This window comes from Onychostruthus taczanowskii, unplaced genomic scaffold (genome assembly GCF_017590055.1).
Source record: "Onychostruthus taczanowskii isolate IOZ18803 unplaced genomic scaffold, ASM1759005v1 scaffold7, whole genome shotgun sequence".
NCBI lineage: Eukaryota > Metazoa > Chordata > Aves > Passeriformes > Passeridae > Onychostruthus > Onychostruthus taczanowskii.
The window spans coordinates 4,512,101-4,532,933 of NW_024504786.1; the positions used below are offsets into that span (position 1 = coordinate 4,512,101).

Consider the following 20,833-nt stretch of genomic DNA (forward strand, 5'->3'; position numbering starts at 1 on the left):
TTTGCAAATGAACAACTCATAATGCAAGGGTTCACAGTTTAACTTGGCCTTCATCTTTGAAGAGGCCCTGTTATGTCAAATTCTGACTCCAAATGTATGTGTTTGAGGGAGTTGAAGACAGTGGAAGAACTTGAGAGAAAGAAGTGGTAGAAGAGGTAGAAATATCTTCTTGAAAGTTTTTTGGTGGTTTTCTTTTTCCCCCTGTTTGGAAGGAAACCTTAGTCTGATTCTTTGCAATTCAAATGCAGAGTTTCTAATGCTAGTCTGCAAGGTGGAGGAAACAAAAGAAACTGGCAAAAATGAAAGTGAAACATTCTCATTTCTTCATTTTGTGAGCCTAAAATGAATTCTAACCAAAGCTGATTTTAAACATTTTTAATTTGGTTGCTGTAGGTATGTATAGATTTTTATCCTTTTCTGGAGTTTAAGGTCAGATGGTATCTTGTCCGACCTCAAGCTGTTGTATTTCAGCCAGATTATTTTTCTAAAAAGAGCCAAGAGCTAGATTTCAGAGGAATAATTGGCACTGTACACTCAGAAAGCAGGGGAAACTGAGTCCCATGTAACACTGGGATATTGAATTATTGAAATATGCTGAACTGGTTTCAACAGGTTAATCATACCCCATTTTGCAGACACAGGAGAAATGCTCTGGTTTTATTGCCAGCCTGGCTGGGAGAAAATTCTGCTTTGATTCCAGGTCTGGCAGTTTGGTATGAGCCTGAGCTTGTGGATAAGACATGCCATCCAGGTTTCTGCAAAGATGCCACCTCAGCACTGATTCACTCCACTCCAGTGTTTTGTTTCCAACCAACTTTTTTTTTTTTTTAGAGGCACTCCTTTCCCCATTTCCCTCTCTCCCTCTGCCATATGTAGATGGCTGATATCTGACAGAGGATGATCTTTTTGTGTCTGTCCTGGGTTCAGGAGAGGTCTCTTTGTGTCTCATACTGAGTTTTATTAGTTGGTTTATTTTACAGTTTGTTGTGAGATGGTAATTTGGTTACTATTGAATATGTTGCAGCAGTTAACATTGTTTTTTGTTTGCTAAATCATTTCAGTATTAAAGAGGAAAAGGAAAGAAAAAGAAATCCTAAAGTTCAACAACATCATTACTGCACTTGCATTTCAGATTCTGCATTTCATTGTGGAACTCCTAACTTTTATTTCGTACAGAGTATTCTTGTCTTATGAAATGTCATGGCCTCCCTTAATTCATATTTCTTAGGAATAAAGACTATATCTACTTTTTAACATTATCTACTTACATTTGATTACATTTTTGATATGTAACACTATCACAGTACTCAAATCATTAGCTGGGTTCTAGTCTTTACTAGCAGTTTCTTTAGTTACTTTTCCCCTTCACATTTGTACATTTGATTAAAGATTATATATTCTCTTTGAATATATAATTGTGTATTTAATTGAATGGATAAGATAAAATAATTTGACTATTTTTTGCAGATTTTTTAAAAACCCACTTTCAAAATTTGACTCTAACAACGTGACACATAAAAAACCAAAACGCAGCCCCACTTCTCCTCCAATGCCGGACTTTCACGGCAACTTTAATCTGGAAGCGGTGCCAACAGGAGTTGTCCGCACCCTACGAGTTGTTTGTTACAGGCAGGCGTGCCGCTCCTCCTCCTGCCCGGTGCCAGCTTTACGTCCAGCGGGATCGGTGTCCCGGAGCTCCGCCTGCCGCCGGGGCTGCCCCGCTGCTTCCCCTCCGGCCCCCGGCCGGAGCTCAACGGGAATTGCTGTGTCTTTGTGGTTCGGGCTCCTTAGGTGGTTTGAGGAGGTTTTGTGCCCTCTTCAGGTTGAGCAAGTAAAGCATGATTCGTTTAGAATTTGAAAAATCATGTTGCCGTTTCTCTTCTGGTTAGGTGAAATTAAAAACCAAACCCGCTGTGGAGGTTAAAGCCGGTGACGTGCGCAGAGCTGTGACAGCTCACCGGTCTCTAGAGCACAGCTTTGCACTGGCGCTCAGGGGCTGGAGGAACTTGAATTTAGCTAACCTGGGGGAGACCCTGGCCTCTCTTTACCACCCTGAGGCTTCAACAGTGCTGGTACAGCTGCGCAGGAGTTCCTGCTGCTTTTTGGTTAAAATTGCTATGGGAAAGACTGGCTACAATCCAAAGGCAAATATTATTTAATCTTTACGACTTTTGATCTAGAAGTAAGAACCAGGTGCACTCAGTATTTAATAGAAAATAGTTGCAATATTAACTGAATGCATTTGTGAGATAAAATACTTTGCCATTGGAACAAATTTAGGAATGGAGATTTTTTTTCTTCTTCAGTTTTTATATTTTACTGAAGAAGGTGATGCTAACAGCATCTTCAGGAAAATTCTTGTGGGTTTTGTTTGTTGCTTTGATTTTTCACCTTTGAAAGATATGTATTTTCAATTATATCAATAGAGACTCAAGATAACACTTTTTAGTACATGCTTTGTGTCCTGAAGTATTTTCTGATTTGTGTCTCGTTAAAATGAGATAGTAACTGTATTATATAGCCTGAAAAAAATTACTGTACTTCATACTGATAATATTTAGAAAGGTTTCTTTGGTTGTTTTTTTAAGCAGACATTTTAATTTGATCCTTCATTCTGGTTCTTGTTGTTAAAGTACAAAAGCATGCTGTGATACTTTTAATAGCTGTAATTCATAGGCTTTTCTATTATTCACTTTCTTCACTAAATGATAAGTGATGGGTTCTCTAAAACCCAGAAATTTTCATGGGTCATGCATTTACCTAGCAAATATGCAGCTGGACAGGAAAGAGAGAAACTCTGCACTCCATATTTTGTTGTAGTTTTACAAAAATAATTTTCTTCTTTGTCTAATGCTTCATTCTCATAGTTTTCAATTGCTGTCTAAATGTTGTTACAAGAAAAAAAAAATCAAAGTCTTTGTTGCAGGTTCTTGCCTTCCTTTTCTATATTAGTAAGACTAATTCCTTACGAACAGAGCCACTTGTGCTGAACCTCCTCCCACTGGAAACACAACCTTTGAGTTGTCTCCAGCATAAATCTCAGATGATCATATACCACCTAAAGGCTTGAGGTTTAGATGAGGAAAGTTAATCTGCAGCTAAACAAAATATTTACTATTTGTGAGGGTTTAAAAAAAAAAACTTACTTAATTGCTGGCAGTTAATTTATATGAGAATAGGAGGTGCAGGTGATCGGTCAGGTTTATTATTAATACTTTGAGCTATATCTCTAAATGCTTTTTTAAATCAGTTAATAAAATGGAGCTTGCTTGCTGGAAACTGAATTAGTTTCCTCTAGTGGCTAATTTGAGCTGTGTGTTTATTGAGTGGTACTTTCTAGATGTGTTAATTTTTTTCTTTTTTTTTCCCAGTGTAGTTGCAGACATCTTGGTTTTTGTTTTTGTTCAGAAAGCCAGAAATAGGAAGGAAAGAAAAAAGCAAGCTGTTGGCAGGTTTATCACAGAGTGTTTTTTAGCATGTTCTGCCATTTTTTTGTCTCTTCACAGCCCTCGTCTTTTAAATACAAATCAAAATAATCAAAATTTTCACGAGTTTTACTTTAATAATGGAATGTATTGTGAAAATGTACTTATGCCTGTGTGGGGGGGGGGAATATGCTTCCTATAATAATTTGTATTAACACCTTTCTTTAGAGAAGTTTATTTAATGTCCTGTTTTACATAGAGATTTAGTCTTTTTCCTTAATTTTAAAAATGCCTTATCATTATTTCTTCAGTAGACAATCAGCTACGATCCTTGCCTGCACAGAGGATTTAAAATCAACGGCAAATTGCTGAAGAATTGCACTTCAAGTGGTCTCGAGACAGGAGAAGCAGGTCTTCACTATAATGGAAGAGGCCAAGAGCTCAAAGAATGGAAATCATGACCCAAGGAAGTCTGTCCGTCTTGTCTGTGAGGAAGGCAAAACAGTCAAAGTTACAATTAATCAAAATTATAAATATAATAGAAATGACAAATCTGTGAAGGATGTTGGGAGAAGTTCTCCAAGTGGGAATAGCAGCAGAAAAAGTAAACAAAATGATGTTTGTTCTGAAAAACAAGGAGAAAATAAATCATGCAAAGTAAATAGTTGTATTCCTGGAACTAAAGATTTGGGATCAAGTGTTCAGGATCGAAGTCATGGAAAAGCAAAAAAGTTTTCTAATTTATCATCAGCAATGGAAAACCTGAAACAGACAAAATCCCAACCAGTGGGAGAAAATGTTCCAGGCTCCCATGTTTCAGGGAATGGGGTCAGTATGGAAAGCTTAACAGCTACTCAGAAAGGGAAACTGGTGCTGGAAAATCCAGTGGGAGTTCATACTTTGAAGACTAGTGTTGATCAGGCTGGTGATCCTGGTAAGACTGCTGCAGATCAAAGAAAAATGGAACATAAGCCTGATGACTTCAGTGAGTATTAGTTAACACTGCCTTATTCCATTTTCTTCTGGTGCAATTGCTGACAGTCTGAAGTGGGCTTTGAAATGTTTCTGTTTGTGTTATTTTTTCACATGTACGAAGTTGCTGGTTGCATTTAGAGAGAACATGATGTTCATACAAGCATATTGCTTAGAGAACAAGAGATTATGATAATGGCTGTCCTTTTTTCTTATGCCTAAGACCTAAACATCTTTGTAAGCTACTTAGTGTGCGTGGGTTTTTAGGCAATTTTGTGAATATAGTGTCTTAGGAAGAGGGAACCCTTTGTAATATCATTGCCACTCAGGGAAATGCCAGTTATTACTTCTTTTCAGAAAGATCAGGGGAAAAATGGGCAAGAAAAGTTCTTATTATACATAGAGGAAAAATATTTACTTCTTTTTTGTGACTGAAAATGTTTAAGCTTTGGCAGGTGGCTTTTTGATTTAGGGAGCTCTGGAATACCTATCATCCATCAGTGGTTACCCTTATAAGAGTGTGCATTACTTACACATATTTTTCAATGTCAAAATTAAATATATTGATCAAGCTTTGTCTCACCAGATTAATTCCATAGCTTAGGATTTGTCACACTTCTTTAGAATGATTTTTTTCTTTAATGAAAATGCTGTTTTAAGATGCCAGCCAGTGTAGGCCTTCTGTTTGAAGTATTTCCCACAGCTACAGCAGTTGCTTGTATGGAAATACAAGGAAAATAACAAAGTCTGTGGTTTTTTAGCTGTCTTAATAGTGTTTAACAGGAAAAACAAGTTCAAGTGGCAGCATCCTGTGATCAGTCAGCTCTTTGTAGACCCCCATTATGTACTGTGGAGACCATCTGTCACTGAGAAACCAGGACTTGAAAAGTTACTCAGCTTTGATTCCTTGCGAGTCTGGGGGCATCGATCTCGTTTGAAAGGAAGGAAAAAGGGCAAGAAAAGACAAAGCACAAGTAACCCTCACTTTTGCTTATGTAAAAGCGACTGGAATAATTTGCCGTAGATGTTTCAGAGATGAGTGGCCTGTGACCAATGCATAGGCATGTGGAGGAACTGGCCCTGTGGCACTGGGCTGAGTTTTTGGGAGCAGCAGCGTTGCAGAGCTCAGTGGCTGCTGCCTGTGGGTGAGGGGTGTCACGGAGCGTTCAGGTGTGACTCCAGCAGCTTCCAGGCTGAGGGCTGGGATTGCCTGCTGCCTGCCTCTGTAGGGTCATTTGGTGAATGTCTTTGAGGCAGTTCTCTGACTTACTTCCTTAACAAAATGTGTCGTGTACAATAATTTTATGCCTAATATTTATTGTTTCTCTTACAGTAGGGCATCTTGTTTACTCTGTTCTGGATGGCAAAACCCTTTCTTGCTTTGAACAATTTAAGAGACTGTGAATTTGACTGAAGCACAGAATTAATCTACCTTTTTATTTTGTGTTTTTGACAGCATTAGTAGCAGATTAGTCTCTGAAGTCCTTTTAAAATACTGGTTAACATACTGGAACAATTTTAATGTTTAAGGTGATCTTGGCCAGTGTTTGGATAAAAAACTGGAATATAGCTCTAATATGTGTTTGGTTCTTAGCTGCTCTGTACTCTAATTTTCACTTCTCCTCTCCTTGAATTACTCTGAAGAAAGTAACTGTTTCTTGCTTTAGGTAAAATAAAGAATTCTGAATCAACAAAAGAACATACGTTGGAAGCGGATTATTTAGAAAACACTGGTGTTATTGATGAATCTAATCTGACAGTTGAACAGCAACTAGGATTGAAACAAGCTGAAGAACGTCTGGAAAGAGATTATATCTCCCGACTTGAAAAAGTAGGTTGGGTTATTTATCAGATAAAAAAGAAAATGTGTGTCCTCTTTCATTATCATCACCATATTTCTGGTTGGGTGGTATTTCTACTGCAGCCTGCTGCCTCTGTTTCTTTCTTCTTAGTAATGAGTCACTTTCTGATCTAAGGCAATGTCTCCAGTAGTTGACTAGTTGTTTGTCCTGGCAGATGAGATGGATTAGAAACTTAGTGTTCCTTTTGTGGCATATGTAGCCTTTGCAGAACAGTATTTTTTAAATTTTCTGATATGAAGGTTTACAATTCCAGTATTTAGATTTTGTCTTATAAGATTTAAGTCTGGTTCTCAGAAACTCAGAATGCAGGACTAAAAAGAACCTTGAGCTTTCTTTAGTGTCTCTCACCAGTCCCAGTTGCTATATTAGAGATGACTGCTTAAAAATGTTCACCTAAATTGTTCTTAATATTATCTCTAGTGAAACAAATGTTGAAGTCAGTGTAGGTAACCCAGAAGATTTTGTTAATATCTAATGGAAGCATTTTAATCCCTCATATGTTGTCCTAGGAAAATAACCAAAAGTTTATTACTTCTTTTTCACGCCATTCTGCACATGGGAAAATCATTCCCATTCCTGCAGTCGAACTGTCTTTAGGCTCTCTTTGTTCATTGGTCTTCGGGGTTTTTAGTTCCTGGTTCATTCTTGTTGCTTTTCTCTAGACACCCATTGTGTAAGCAGTGTTCAAAATTGGACATGCAATTTCAGCTGAAGTCTTACATGTAAAGAAGAAAGCTGACTTCATCTCCCTGAAACATGGCATTTTTGTTTAGGATCTCTGCTTTTTTAGTACCAGTAGGATGTTGGCTTAATGTTGGAGCAGCAATGATTCCCATGGCCTTTCCTTAAGAACTGGTCCGTCAGGTGTTCCCAGCCCTGTATGTTTTGCAGTTGATAGTACTTAAGGAATGATACTTCGCTGTGGTATTATTTAGTTGGAGGTTATTTATTCAATTTCTTTAACTTTTTGTGATATCTGAATTTTTCTCATTTTACATTTTCTGCATCCTCTTCCAAGTCAATATCTTTTACATTTATAGTCAGCACACTTTCTGTTGCATTTCCTACCTCTTCAACAAAAGTGTGGGTATTTCTGCCCCCACAAGGACCCTTGCTGAAGAACATGGCACATACTTCTTGAACTTGGCATATACTTCTAGGTATGAGTGCTCTGAGGACAGTTCTCTCAGCAGTTTTGCTCCCACCTTACTGTTCTTTATTTAGATACTATTTATGGTCTCCTTCTGAGACTGATACTATGACAAGTGACAAAGACTGTAACATTCAAATACAAAGTCTGCTGCTGCTTCTTCAAGAGCTATGACTGATCTTTAAAAAAGCAACCCTAAGATTGGGTTAGTGCAATTGTTTGTAGCAGATCAGGTTGTCACCTCTGACCTGTTTTTTCCCTATGTGCTTATTAAAAATTTATTACAGTATTTTTCTGAATGCTAATTCTGACTGGTGTCTAATTCCTTGGTTCATCTTATTTAGCCCTTTAAAGATATTCTTGAATTTCTCTTTCCTGATGATCTGGAACCTTCCCATTCTCTGTGATTTCCTTAAAAGACAGCTGGCTCTTTTATAGATTAGCTCCTTGAGTGTCCAAGGACAAATTTCATGAGACCTGGCTTATTTGGGTGCATCTGTCTTACACAAGTAGTAGTCTGTAACTTTTCTGTCTTGTTAATTTGAGTTTTTGCCCTTTTCATTGGAGTTAAACACAATTAGATGATTTTAAAAGTCTTCGCAATAAAGACAAAATAGAAGTTATTACATGATTCAGCCTTCCTGGCATCATCTATTAGTGTAATATTGCAGACCAATATTGTAAAGAAATACAATTTTTTTCAAAAATACGTTTACTGCTGATACTCACTTTATTATAAAAGAATGGTAAAATATTTTTTATCTACTTCAGTCATCAGGCATCAATACTTGAATCTTCCCATGTTGCCAGGTGTAACTGTCTGTAGGTTGTTTTCCAGATGGATGTTTAATTTAATCTCACTAGGTACCTGTCTTAGAGAAAATAGGGTTAAAAAAATTTGTAATTAAAGCAATATTTTAAATTTATATTTCCTCTGTAGTTGGAGAGTATTAGACTAGGTTTTTTTCCAAAAGCAAAAGGTCAAATTCAGTAAGCAGTAAGTGGAAAAACTTGCCCAAATTTAACAGTGGTTTAGGTCTCCATATGGTAAGTGAAATTTGTTTAACTGATCTGTGATCCACCTCAGTGTCTTAAAATGGTGTTCATTCATTGTTAGGTCACTGTTTAAACATCTGGTGCTTTCAGTATACTTTTTGGGTTTCGTAAATATAGCTGTACTAGAATTAGGACAAAAATTTTAAAGTATATTCCAGTTGTTGGAAAAGTCTAACAGATAAGGAGAAAAACTAAAGTGTTTTTTTTTTTAAACCCTTTTGTCTCTGCAGTGAGCTTTTCAAAAGGTTTCCCATCTCTGTAGCTGTGATCTGTTGTAGCAAGAAGATTACAGGATGGGACACATAAATTGGAGTATTTGGGAACAGCCCCTTCTCTTTGCAGAGTCCTTTCTGCCTTTGAGTCTAGGAGGTGTTAATGATTTCCTGGCTGAATAAACTCGTGGTATCCCCTCGTGGACCCTGAGAAAACAGGTTCCCTTCTTCCCCATCATCTCTGGACGTTTGGCTGCTTCTTGCACACTTGGGGATCTCCCAGTTGGCCACTCTCCATTTGTGTACTCCATCTCTGCCAGCCTGTGTGTACAAAAAGGCGCTTGTTCTGCGAGTGTCTCCAGCTCTGAGCATTCCAGAGCATCCATCAGAGTGGAATAGCATCAGCCCTTGCTGGAGGATCCCACCTTGGCTGAGCACAGTGACAGGGAAGTGGCTGTGTTCCCCCAGGCTGCCCAGCCACACCCTGTCCAACAGGGCAGAGCCACTGCCCTGGCTGGGGCAGACAGCACCGCGTGACACAGCAGCAGAGCAGGGCACGGCCGAGCTGCTGCCATTTCCTCATCAGGGAAAGGCGGGGAGATGCTGGGATTTAGCCAGTAATTAAAAGCTTCACCTGACAGGGGAATGGCTTACTGGTCTTTAGGTCAGCCATAAGAAGCATAAACTCTTCAGCCTTTATCTTACCTCACTAAATTTACTGAGAAATGTAGTATTTGAGTCATCTCACTTCCTTCCCTCACTCTCCCCTCTTGTCATACTGGTAAAAATCCATTTCTGCTTGTTTTTTGAAGATTGATTAATGTTTGCAAAGCACCTTTACATTAAAGGTGTTACATAACAGTTAAGTACAGTTTATTAATCAAAGAATTGAGTTTTTCAGGAACTACTGGTAGAAATATTTGTTTTAATATATGGCAATTTTTCCTCAGCGCTCCCCAGAATACACCAACTGTCAGTATCTATGCAAGCTCTGCTTAGTCCACATTGAAAATATCCAGGGAGCCCACAAGCATATTAAGGAAAAACGTCATAAGAAAAATATAATGGTAAGTTAACAAAATTATGGCTACTTTTCTCTTTCTTATACTCTTCTGGTTTTTTATTTTATTTTTGAAATCCAAATATTTTTGTTGTGTGGTTTGTTTTCTTTGATGATGTTCATTTAAGTGAAAGATTGTGTGCTGAGCAAGATGCACAAATTTCTGTTTTCTTTTTAAGAGGAAGGGCTTGGTGATTTGTCCAGGCAGAGAGGAAAGGACAGTTTTGGTCATTGCTTCTGAATTAGTGTCTCTGAGTAGCGAGCAGTTCATCATACTTTTAGTAAGAAAATTATGAGAATGGTGAGAAATATATATTACACAAAAATAGATTCAGTTTTTCTGTTCACTGAAAATAATGCCATTGGTAGCAAGACCTCCAGGAATTGGAGGTGGGGTTGGGGATGTTGTTTATGGGTTTTTTTTTACCCTCTGAGTAGCGAGCAGTTCATCTTACTTTTAGTAAGAAATTATGAGAATGGTGAGAAATGTATATTACACAAAAACAGATTCAGTTTTTCTGTTCACTGAAAATAATGCCATTGGTAGCAAGACCTCCAGGGATTGGAGGTGGGGTTGGGGATGTTGTTTATGGGTTTTTTTTTACTTTGGCTGACTTGTTTAGTTTAGAAGAAGTTTAGAAGAGTTACAGGAGGGAAGGATTAAATTCATTCATCATCACCCTGGGTTTATTAATGTATTTAATACGAAAAACAGTTCTAAGGCTTACAAAGAGAAAACCAGTTTCCTTATCAGATACCATGGTGCTATGGTTTGCTCTAAAGAAATGTTACATGTAAGAAATCCAATAAAAGTTGCACAGATTTTCTTGCCAGCCCATTTCTGTAAATGCTGATGAAGAGCTACAGATTATCCAGTATGTTGGATTTTGTGATTTAGATGGTTAAAATTCCTCTTTCTAGAACCATTTCCCAAAATTCAGTCAAATTACTTTCACATGTTTCCATGGATTTCTTGCCATACTTCTGTTTTTCATTAATGCTCTAATTCTAAATTGTGTGCAAGTCATCACCTGGAAGACTCCAAATGCCATAAATCCATTAAATCTCAGAAAGTAACATTTTTACATTATGGTCAGTGATTATTTGTAAAGGATTCTGGTTCTCTCACTGTCTCCTAAATTGCATCATGCTTAAAAAAACGAGCCAGCCCTATGATTGATCTATAAATGCTTCCTTACCATGCTTTTCATCTGGGCATGAAGATGAGAACTGAGCAATGAGGTTTCTTTAGCACTGAATGGAATTCTGGAGGACAGGGAGCAGTTTCACTTTTTAACACTTACTCCAGATAGCTTTATGTGCAGCATCATGGTGTTACCTATATAACTGTCTTAAATGTTACTGCATAAAATGCTCCTGTTTACAGCTCTGTGAGATACATGACAATCAAATAGGCTCAGCAGCAGCTTTGGTTCCCAACTCAAGAAAAATCCTAACATGGTGACATAAAAAAAATCCCATACTACTTTAAACATGCTCATATTCTTTCTTACATTTAATTTGTTCAGATAAGAACAGAAGAGTTGAGAAATGCAGCCTAGAACTAAAGAAACATTTTCATACTGTACTGTGTTTTCTTAGTGCATGTTTATTTTATAGTTATTATTTATTTCAGTCATATCTTTCATGTAGTTGTTGAATTCATGGAACAAGGAGTTGTTGTACTTAGTCCCAAATTACTTGATGCATCTGATGTGTTCTTGCTTTTGGATTGGGTGCACTAAATCCAGTACTTTCTGGAACCAGCTGTTTAAGCAGCAATGGGACTCAACTTATAAAATTCCCTTGGAGCTAGGAATACTTTTGCTGCCTCTGATAACTTTCCTTCAAGTACAATCCACTCTGAAAAAATTCATGTGACTTTTCCAGTTCAGTTACTTTTATGAAGTAGGAACAATTACAGCTTTTTATTTTCTTGGATGAATTCTGCTTCAGAACTGTCAGAAAATGTGGTTCAGGAATGGAATACAGAAGATTCCCTCTCCAGTTGCCAGCTGTGAAATGACATTTTCTGTTTTAAACGCTGAGCATCTGCTCTCTTTCCTGGGACCACACTATTGTATTTGCCAGTTAGGCCAGGCAGAGTTCCTCCCTTTGGAAGTGTTGGTCAGGACACAAACAGCAAACAGCATGTTCCAATATAGCAGTAAGAGATAGCCTTTCTTCTTAAAATACCAGTTTTTAATTACATCATCCACCAATTATTCAGGAAAAGCAAGAAGAAAACGAGCTGCGGGCGCTCCCGCCGCCCTCGTCTGCACAGTTGGCTGCTCTGAGTTTCACTCTCATCGAGGCAGCAAATGAACAAGGCATCTCAGATGAGGACTTCAGAATTCGGCAAGAGATTGTAAATGAGATGGAGAAAATTATTCAACAGCCCTTACCAGGTATTCATAATATTCTCCATTTGCTTTAGGTGAAAATTTTTCATTATTTATATATATATTTTTGATACCTTTATTAATGGGGAATGAGTGCATTTGGGGTTAAATTATCTTGATAGTGTTCAATATTAATATAGACAGACTTTTTAATACAGGCTGGCAGTTGATTTTTAAAGGATTAACAAATATACAAAAAGAGGAAAATATGATTGTTCTTATTTGTCCTTCTTTCAGATGTGTTTATTGACCCTCTTTAAAGTGGTGGGATAAGATAACAAAAAGGATAATATTTGACATGTGCTTCTTTGCACTGATTTCTCATCAGCTCTTTAGTTAATGTACTGGGAGTTTGAAATCAGATTTTGGTGCTGCAGTGATGTTGACTTTGTGCTAACAGTGGTTTGTTGTTCAGTGCATCTGAACAGAAGAAGATATTAATCTCACTGCCAAAAAAAAAGTTGGAAATTTTTAATTTCATCTATGTTGGAATCAGGTGTTGTTCTATACCGTCCATTTGTTTTATAAATACCTGTTTTTCCCTTTGCTCTATAAAAATACAGCTGTAAGAAAGATTTTGGTATGTGCAGGATGATTAGCTTTAGTTTTAGATGCTCTATGAAGCATCTGCTTAAACAAAAGGTGCTGAATAGAACAGGGGTTTGTAGGGTGGAGGTTTTGGTAATCTGTTTGTTCTCTAGTAAGTGGCTCCTAGTGCAAACTTCTGTTTTGGCACTCTAGGGAGTTTTCCACTGCTAGTGGGAAGCATAAGACAAAGCTTTTTCACATAACATTTTATACATAAATGCTCAGGAAAACTATTGTTACTTTGTCTGGCTGACTTGTTTGGGCTGATGAGCTTCTGTGGAAATGTAGGAGTAGTGGAAGGGGAGTCTGTAATAGTAAATGACAGTTTGTTATTCTCCTTTTCAAAGCCCAGCTATGTTCTAGTAAATGTGTTTTCCTAAGTTGTAAATTGAGAAAAATTTTAATTCATGCACTGTGTAGAAAACATCTGATCTTCTGGCATGGTTTTCTCTTGAGCTCACATTAGAACTATGCAAAAATTCTTACTACTATGATAAGCCATTGGAAGAAACTGCAAATTATTATTATTAGCCATACATACTTTAATTCTGAGAGAGCTGGTTTCTAAGCAGTGAAAATAGGCTTGAAGCTGTGTATATGTAAGATCTGTTTTCGCTTTTGAGAGTGTTGTTGTTGATGTTTCTGATTGAATGAGTTTGGTCAGAACACATACAAAAGAAGATACACGAGAAAAATCCTCTTTGCTGTGAAGGTGGTTGGACACTGGCACAGGTTGACTGGGGAGGTTGTGGTCTCTCCAGCCATGCAGATTTTCAAAACCCAACTGGACACAGTCTGGGCAACCTGCTCTAGGTGCCCCTGCTTGAGCAGGGTGTTGGGTTTGGGAAGGATTGAGAACACTCTCATTTTTCAGCTGATTTAAGTATGGGAGACCCTAACTGCTATTACAGTCAGATTTTCATCTGCAAAAATTTCATCGTGAATTGGGATAAATGATTGTTTATGGAATGGGATAGCATTTCTTGTATTATTGCTGAGTAAGTATTTCCTAGTTAGTTTAGATCTGTTCTGCATCTTTGCAGGTAACTGCATTAATTAAAACACTGAATGGACACTGTACTCTGTCCCTTGGATTATACTGAAGTTATGTTTATGTACATATTTTGTAAGGAACTGTGTGTTGGAACTTGCTGATGAAATCAACAGATTGGTGCCTCATACAGAAGTCTGTGAGGCATCAAAGAATTTTATAACTGGCTAAGAACTGCAGTGAAATCAAGCTGTAGTTAACAAAAGCTGTTACATAAAATCCTACACTGGGATGGTGACAGTTACTGTTACTTCATATTTAATTTTATATTAAAAACAAACAGAACTATTGCAAAAATTCTTTAAAACAGCTTGGAAAATGTTGGACATTTGGGGCTTACAGTATTTGAATTATTTGTTTTCCTGTGATGCTGTGTTATGGAAATGCCTGCCCCTCACAAGAGTGAGAAAGGGGTTCAGTGTTCATTAATCTAGGTGTGCCACTTGTGAGGTGCAGTATCTGAAGCAAGGTATGCATGATCCACTAAAGAAAAGATTATTTACATATTATCTGTTATTATTTACATATTAACTGTTAAATAATTATGTTTCTCTCTCTCCAGACTGTTCCCTGAGGATGTATGGCTCCTGTTTAACTAGATTTGCTTTTAAGACCAGTGATGTTAACATTGATATCAAATTCCCCCCTAAGGTGTGTAGGTATTATCTTATATTAACTAAGACTGGTTTTTAAATCAAGCCTATCCACATTTATTTCTATTCCATTGCCTTCATCTTCTTTTGGGGCACATGGTGTTAGAAGAGCACAAAGTATCTAATCTTTGATTTGGTGTCATCTGTGCTGTGAAGGAAGTTTTCATTACTCTTTAGATAACTTTAATTCTTGGGTGGGTTTTGTTTTGTTTTGTTTGGACAATCTTATGCTAGGCTTTTTGTAATTTTTTTTGAGTAAGCACTGAAGCAGTATGAAAATAGTTGGCTTGGCTAAGTGTGCTTCCATGAGCTCAAGATTCAGACTGTAAACTCTTGTAGGTTTTGATTCCCCCCACACTTCTAAAATTTGGGGTAAGAGTGACATTCCTTAGATAAGGAAATTGTTGGTTCATGTTTACTGATATTAGCAGCACATTCTTGATAGACACTCAACTGCTGCACTTGCATGTGTTTCAAAATGATAACCTTTAAAAACTCCTGGGAAAGTCCTGACATAAAATTCTTTATTGCTGTCCATTTCTAGTAGTAGTCATTGACAATGAAACTGCTGAATATATGGCAAGTGCTTTTATTTGTCCTGTTAATGCAGAGCTAGAACAGAAGTGTTCACTAGAGCTGTAGGCTAAAGGAAGGCTGGCTGTGGGATTTACTGGCACCTGTTTTCATGGTGTAGACAGGTACAGTCAACTTATTCATACTGACAAATGATTTCACTTTTTTGAGGAACACAGAGTTACTAGTTGTGCAACCCAAGTAGCTTGAAACAAAATGTAAAATAAAATACTAGTCTCGATAATGCGACCTGCTCTAATTTTATCACTGTAGATGAGTCAACCAGATGTTCTGATCCAGGTGCTTGAGATCTTGAAGAACAGTGGTGAGTTTTAGTTGCATCTCATTTCTATTTAGCATTCCATCTGCTGCTTAGTTGTTTTTATGTTTAAATTTTCTGTGAACTTAGAAAACTTGATGGGTTTTCAACCAAAGTATCTGGGCTGTTTTTATGAATGTGATTTTTTGAGCACCAGTGCTTATGTGAATGAGAGATGAGAAGCTGCAGCAGAAAGTGCTCCAGTTCAGGTTGCTAGAAGTTGGGGCAGTAGTGTCAGATGCCTGAGCAAAAAGGTTTAACCTTTTGTAGGATGAATTATAAGCAATAAACTCAAAAGCTGCTTTCCACTTGCATATGTATGTGAGGGAGAGCTGTTCCAGGACTTCTAAAACTTGTAGCCTCATGGTTCTGTCAGGAACACAGCCTGGCTGTCTGGTACTGGTGGTGAGCATCAAAAGTAACCAGAAAATATTGGTACTGCTCAGCTATGCACCACTTAATTTGAGTTGTTCTGAAAAATCATGGCATAAATGTAATCATTTTAAATACAGAATTGGGAAAACTGTAAGAAACTTTGAAACAAAGTGTGTTTTTTCTCTTTCATTGCTTAGCTGTCTACTCAGATGTGGAGTCGGATTTCCATGCCAAAGTTCCTGTTGTCTTTTGCAAAGATGTTAAAAGGTATGTGTGACTGAAAAAAGTTTTTAATGAGTTACTGTGCTTGTTCATAGTAGTTGCCTGCCTGCACTCCTGACAAGAAGTATTAGTGTAACATTCAGCTAACATTTGTATTAAAAGGGAATTACTCATACACAGAAATGTAATTTAGAAAGAAAGCTACTTTTGGTTTTGGGCTACACAGAATTCACTGGGTGTAGGAATCTGACATTACCTTTTAGTTAACTGGGGGAGAAGTAGAGTGGTTTTCAGTTATTTAAATTTTTTGCCAGCAGTTTTAAGCCAAGGCTTTAAAAACATTTATAAGATAGACATTGCCAGAAAGGACACATCATCTGACAGTTTCAGTAAATTCCTAAGAAATAGCAACCTCCAAAATGAAACATGATTTCTTAACTGGCCAGAGGTATGGACTGAAACTCTGGGGAAGTAAATGTAACAAGAGTGGGCTTGGCTTTTCCTGTGTTTGTAACAGAATAGAAATAATTGTTCTGAAAAGCTAAAGGAAAGTTTTTTGAGAAGCTGTTTTGTGGGTTTACCTTAATGTAACTCTTAATGTGCAGCAGGTCTGGAGTATTAATTAATTTATTAGTTTGTTTAAGTGTTTTGAATGTAGACAGTATACTTGGTAATTGTGCAAGATAACGTCATTAAGTAATGGCAGAATTTAAGAGCAAATTCTGAATGCTGTTTTGTATTTTTCACTGTAGTGAATTTCTGTAAGTTCTAGATGCAGTCAATAAGCTAATAGTAGAGAAAATGTAGCTTTTTGTTAAAAAATTCAGCTTCTTACATAGGGAGACACTGATGGATGTTTTTATTACAGGGGGTATGATGCCCCACCTCCCCCTGCCCCATCTGTATCACAAAGTGATAGCCCTTTATCTGTTCTGCATTTGTGATTGCAGTGGTTTGACATGCAAAGTAAGTGCTAGGAATGACGTGGCTTGCCTTACCACTGACCTGCTGGCTGCACTTGGTAAACTGGAGCCTGTCCTGATTCCCTTGGTTTTGGCTTTCCGCTACTGGGCAAGAGTAAGTTGTTTAATTATCCTCAATACTTCTTTTTAAGCACTGTGTACAATGTGCTGTGTAATGTAGCATGAGTATGTTTGTGGAAAGGACTTCATAACACTGCTTCACCCCACCTCCATACGTGAGATGCCACTGTGCAATAGCACATTTCAGCATTGACTGAAATTCTAGATGGCAGCAGAAATACGTCCCACAATCACAAAATGTGGTGAAACTGAAAAGAATAATATATGGTAAGAGAGTGTTCCTTAATGCACTGTATGAATTGCTGGTTTTTATTCTGTCTGTACGTGACATGGCATGACCACTGCAGTTTCTGACATACAGCATTTTGTATTTCACTCTAGTATGTTTCTCACATTTCTTTAGTATTTGTCCTTTTGTAATAGATTGTAAACTAAAATTCTGGTGTTACATGGGAAAAGTAATTATTTCTTCTCTTACAGCTCTGTCACATTGACTGTCAGGCTGAAGGTGGAATTCCCTCATATTCCTTTGCCTTAATGGTGATATTTTTTCTTCAGCAAAGAAAACCACATATTTTACCATCCTATTTGGGCAATTGGGTAAGTGATTTGGTAATATATTAACTTCATTATTAAATTGTTGGGCATTTTTTCTGTGTTCTGCAGCCTCATAGAAATGCAGAATTTGATTGCCAAAGAAAATTATAAATAAAATGCATTGGTACTTCATGCTCACACAGATGATGCTTGATGATTCTGAAGACTTTTTTAAAAGGCACTTGTAGCAGGCTGTATAGTTGTGTCATCTGTGTTTTGGAGAAAAGGCAATTATTTTCTTCTTTATTTCTCTGAATTTCTGTCTCTGACATCTGTTGATCTTGAGCGGTATGAATACCACAGTAGTCAGTGTTACATTTGCTGAAAACTGTTGGTTGAATGTATTATATACAGTCTTGTTTCAGAGGCACTTTAATTGTTATTAGATTGAAGGCTTTGATTCAAAGAGGCCAGATGACCACCAGCTGAAAGGGGTGGAAGATGAAGAATTTGTAAGGTGGGAGTACAAACCACCCACAAACGGTGCAGCAAAAAACTCTGTTGGAGCAGAAAGCAAAGCTAAAGTCGAACAACAAAAAGGTGGTGGCAAGAAAGCAACAAGCTCAGAAGTGGACAACCAAAGCAATGTGAAAGAGAAACATGGAATTGTAAGTCCTGACTTAATTTAATTGAAAACAATTTACTATCTCTTATCCCTATTTTTTTTATTTTTAAACATAGATGTTGGATGGAATCAGGACCAAAAAAAGGGGAATATTCATTTCTTATTGCAGTTGAGCACTTGTGTCCATGTTTTTCAGTCTCTCTTAGCGTTCAAAACCCCTCACCAAGTTTCACTGGGGCAACTGTGGTTGGAACTTTTGAAGTTTTACACACTGGAGTTTGCTTTGGAGGAATATGTCATCAGCATACGGGTACAAGAGCTCTTAACCAGAGAGAATAAAAACTGGCCTAAGAGGCGAATAGCCATTGAAGGTAGGCTGATCCCTTCCCACTTCTGTAGTCATCCTGCTCTAGCATCTTTATTTGCTTAACTTGCAAATCTGTTACAAGAATCTGGACAATAAGTCTCTTGAATATATATTTTGTCAGCTATTTAGTCTCTTTAAACATAAGTTTTCTCTGTCTAAAAAGCAGGGAAAGTCACTGAGTTGCAGAGCAATATGTGGCATTCTGAATTGACCTTAAGAACAGAGAAATTGGGTATTTGAGGAAGGTTAAGTAACCATGTAAGGTGATATTTTTATAAAAGCATGAATAATGACTTTTGAACACTTTCTAGAGATGTTGCTGAAGTGGCTTATCTGTAACACTTGAGGCGATGGAGAGGACAAAGAGAATCATACAGACAGAGAATGAGGTACAGAGGTACTTTGAAGGATGAGTCAATAAGGTACAAGAACAGTGAGAAGGAAAGTAGAACAGATAAACAAGCAATAAATTCTTGAGGCACAGGTTGAGTAGTGGATGTTGAGATCACTCCTGTGACTTAATTTCCTCTCCCAATTCTTCAATCACTTTTAGCTTGAGTGTAGAAAAAGTAAGGAAGTGTTTATTCAACATGTGGGATGTAAGGTGGCAGGACAAATCATTGAGGAAGAAAATGAGAAATAATTTCAAAAAACCAGCTTGTATTCTGGTTCTGACACCTACTGTTATTGGGCTAATTGTGTAGTTTGCTTTATGTTTTTTTTACTTCTCATTTTTGCCTTTTTTTTTTTCCAATGTTGAGTTTGTAGCTAATGTTATGAAGTAACAGAATCTCAGTTTGGTACTATCTTCCAGGCAAACTTATAGCAACTATGCAGCAGCTCTTTTTGCTTGGAAAACATGTTTGATCTAGAAATCATTAGGAAGGACTAAGAGTGGATCCTGGTGAGATTGGTTCATACAATCCTTACATCCTTAATGTTACTCGTAGACAAATGAATTTCTTAAGGGAAATGAAAGTCCTTCTTCAGTGGAGGAAAAAAAGATTCTGGCTGGCATCTATTTATTTTGCCTTTGTATATTTATTATAATTTCTAGTTTAGAAATTGGCCATGATATAATGGTGCAATATACCCATGGTTTTCTTTTTGAGTAACACTGTTTAGAATTGTTTTTGATAGTCAGCCATTCATGGTGCACATGGGTATGTTTTGTTTGGAAGAATTCTGAAAAAACTTGTGGGTCTTTCATTCTCTAAGTATATCCACATACAATTCTGGATTATAGTATAAGTATCTCCTTAACTGCCCTGTAATAACTTAGGGATTTCAGCTGCTTTGTGAAATGTGGAAGTTAAAGATTACTAATTAAATTGTTCTTTTTCTTCCCAGATCCTTTTGCACTAAAGAGGAATGTAGCACGAAGTCTAAATAGCCAGATGGTATTTGAGTACATCCTGGAGCGATTTAGGACAGCATATAAATATTTTGCATGTCCACAAAGTAAAGATGGGATTAAATCCAAGCCAGATACCAAGAAAAAAGAAAAAGGGAAAACGAATAATAAGAAATCCACACGATCTGAAGAGCCTGTAGCAAACTGTTGCCTTCCACAAGGGGAAAATGTTGTAGATAAAGAAGTTACAGGAAGTGGATGTAACATACCAGAGAATGAAGTTGAATGTAATAAAGTGGTAGAAGCTGTAGCCAAAAGATGTACTTCCCAGGACATGGACCCTTTGCTACTTTCAACATTGGACTCTAGCTATGATGAAGACAAAGAAGAAGCTTTACCCCTTATTTCCAATGAATGCTGTGAATTAAAGGAAAAATCACCTAATGAGAGGGATGATTTAGAAATTTCAGTGTGTCTAACTGAGGGTGAGCTCAGCCACCACTGTAACTGCAGTGCACATCAGCCTGATGACACAAATTCCAGTAGTGAGTTTTCTGATGCTGAAAGCAGGCAGAGTTTGGTACTGGAGTCGTCTCCGCAGACGAAGTGCACTGGCACCCCAGCTACCTCGGCCAGCTGCAAAGCAGTGCTGGAAACCCAGGATCTCAAAGAGGAAGGCAGGCTCTCAACAGAAGAAATGCATTATGTGTTTGATAAGTTTATTTTTACTTCAGGAAAGGTAAGCAGTGCTGGTCATGGATCACTGGGCCGTTACTTTGAAGTCATTAAATCTAAGAGTGGAAGGATGGTGGGATTCCCACAGGGGTTGTTTCAGTCTGGGGTATGGGTGGGAGCTCTGGCCTTTGTAGGGTACCTGTTGCTCAGGACAGGAAGCATCATCCTGTGTGGCATTTGCATTAAATGGTCTGTTTCTCTCATCTTGAGCTTTTTGATTTCCACACAAAAAAATCTGTGTTTCTTTCTGGT

General features: G+C 37.5%; 1 protein-coding gene across 2 annotated transcripts in view; it reads left to right on the forward strand.

The window, feature by feature from the left end:
* The window catches only part of TUT4 (terminal uridylyl transferase 4), a 43,500-nt gene that overhangs the window by 4,376 nt on the left and 18,291 nt on the right, over window positions 1–20,833 (forward strand). The window contains exons 2-13 of one of the 2 annotated variants that reach the window (XM_041421320.1): window positions 3,737–4,410; window positions 6,065–6,228; window positions 9,628–9,744; window positions 11,968–12,145; window positions 14,341–14,429; window positions 15,278–15,329; window positions 15,896–15,965; window positions 16,871–16,997; window positions 17,444–17,563; window positions 17,947–18,168; window positions 18,322–18,496; window positions 19,843–20,585. In XM_041421320.1, coding sequence (XP_041277254.1) covers window positions 3,849–4,410; window positions 6,065–6,228; window positions 9,628–9,744; window positions 11,968–12,145; window positions 14,341–14,429; window positions 15,278–15,329; window positions 15,896–15,965; window positions 16,871–16,997; window positions 17,444–17,563; window positions 17,947–18,168; window positions 18,322–18,496; window positions 19,843–20,585 — 2,619 coding nt within the window. In that variant the 5' untranslated portion in view covers window positions 3,737–3,848. The remainder of the gene's footprint in view (window positions 1–3,736; window positions 4,411–6,064; window positions 6,229–9,627; window positions 9,745–11,967; window positions 12,146–14,340; window positions 14,430–15,277; window positions 15,330–15,895; window positions 15,966–16,870; window positions 16,998–17,443; window positions 17,564–17,946; window positions 18,169–18,321; window positions 18,497–19,842; window positions 20,586–20,833) is intronic. The other variant, XM_041421321.1, reaches the window with a different exon arrangement.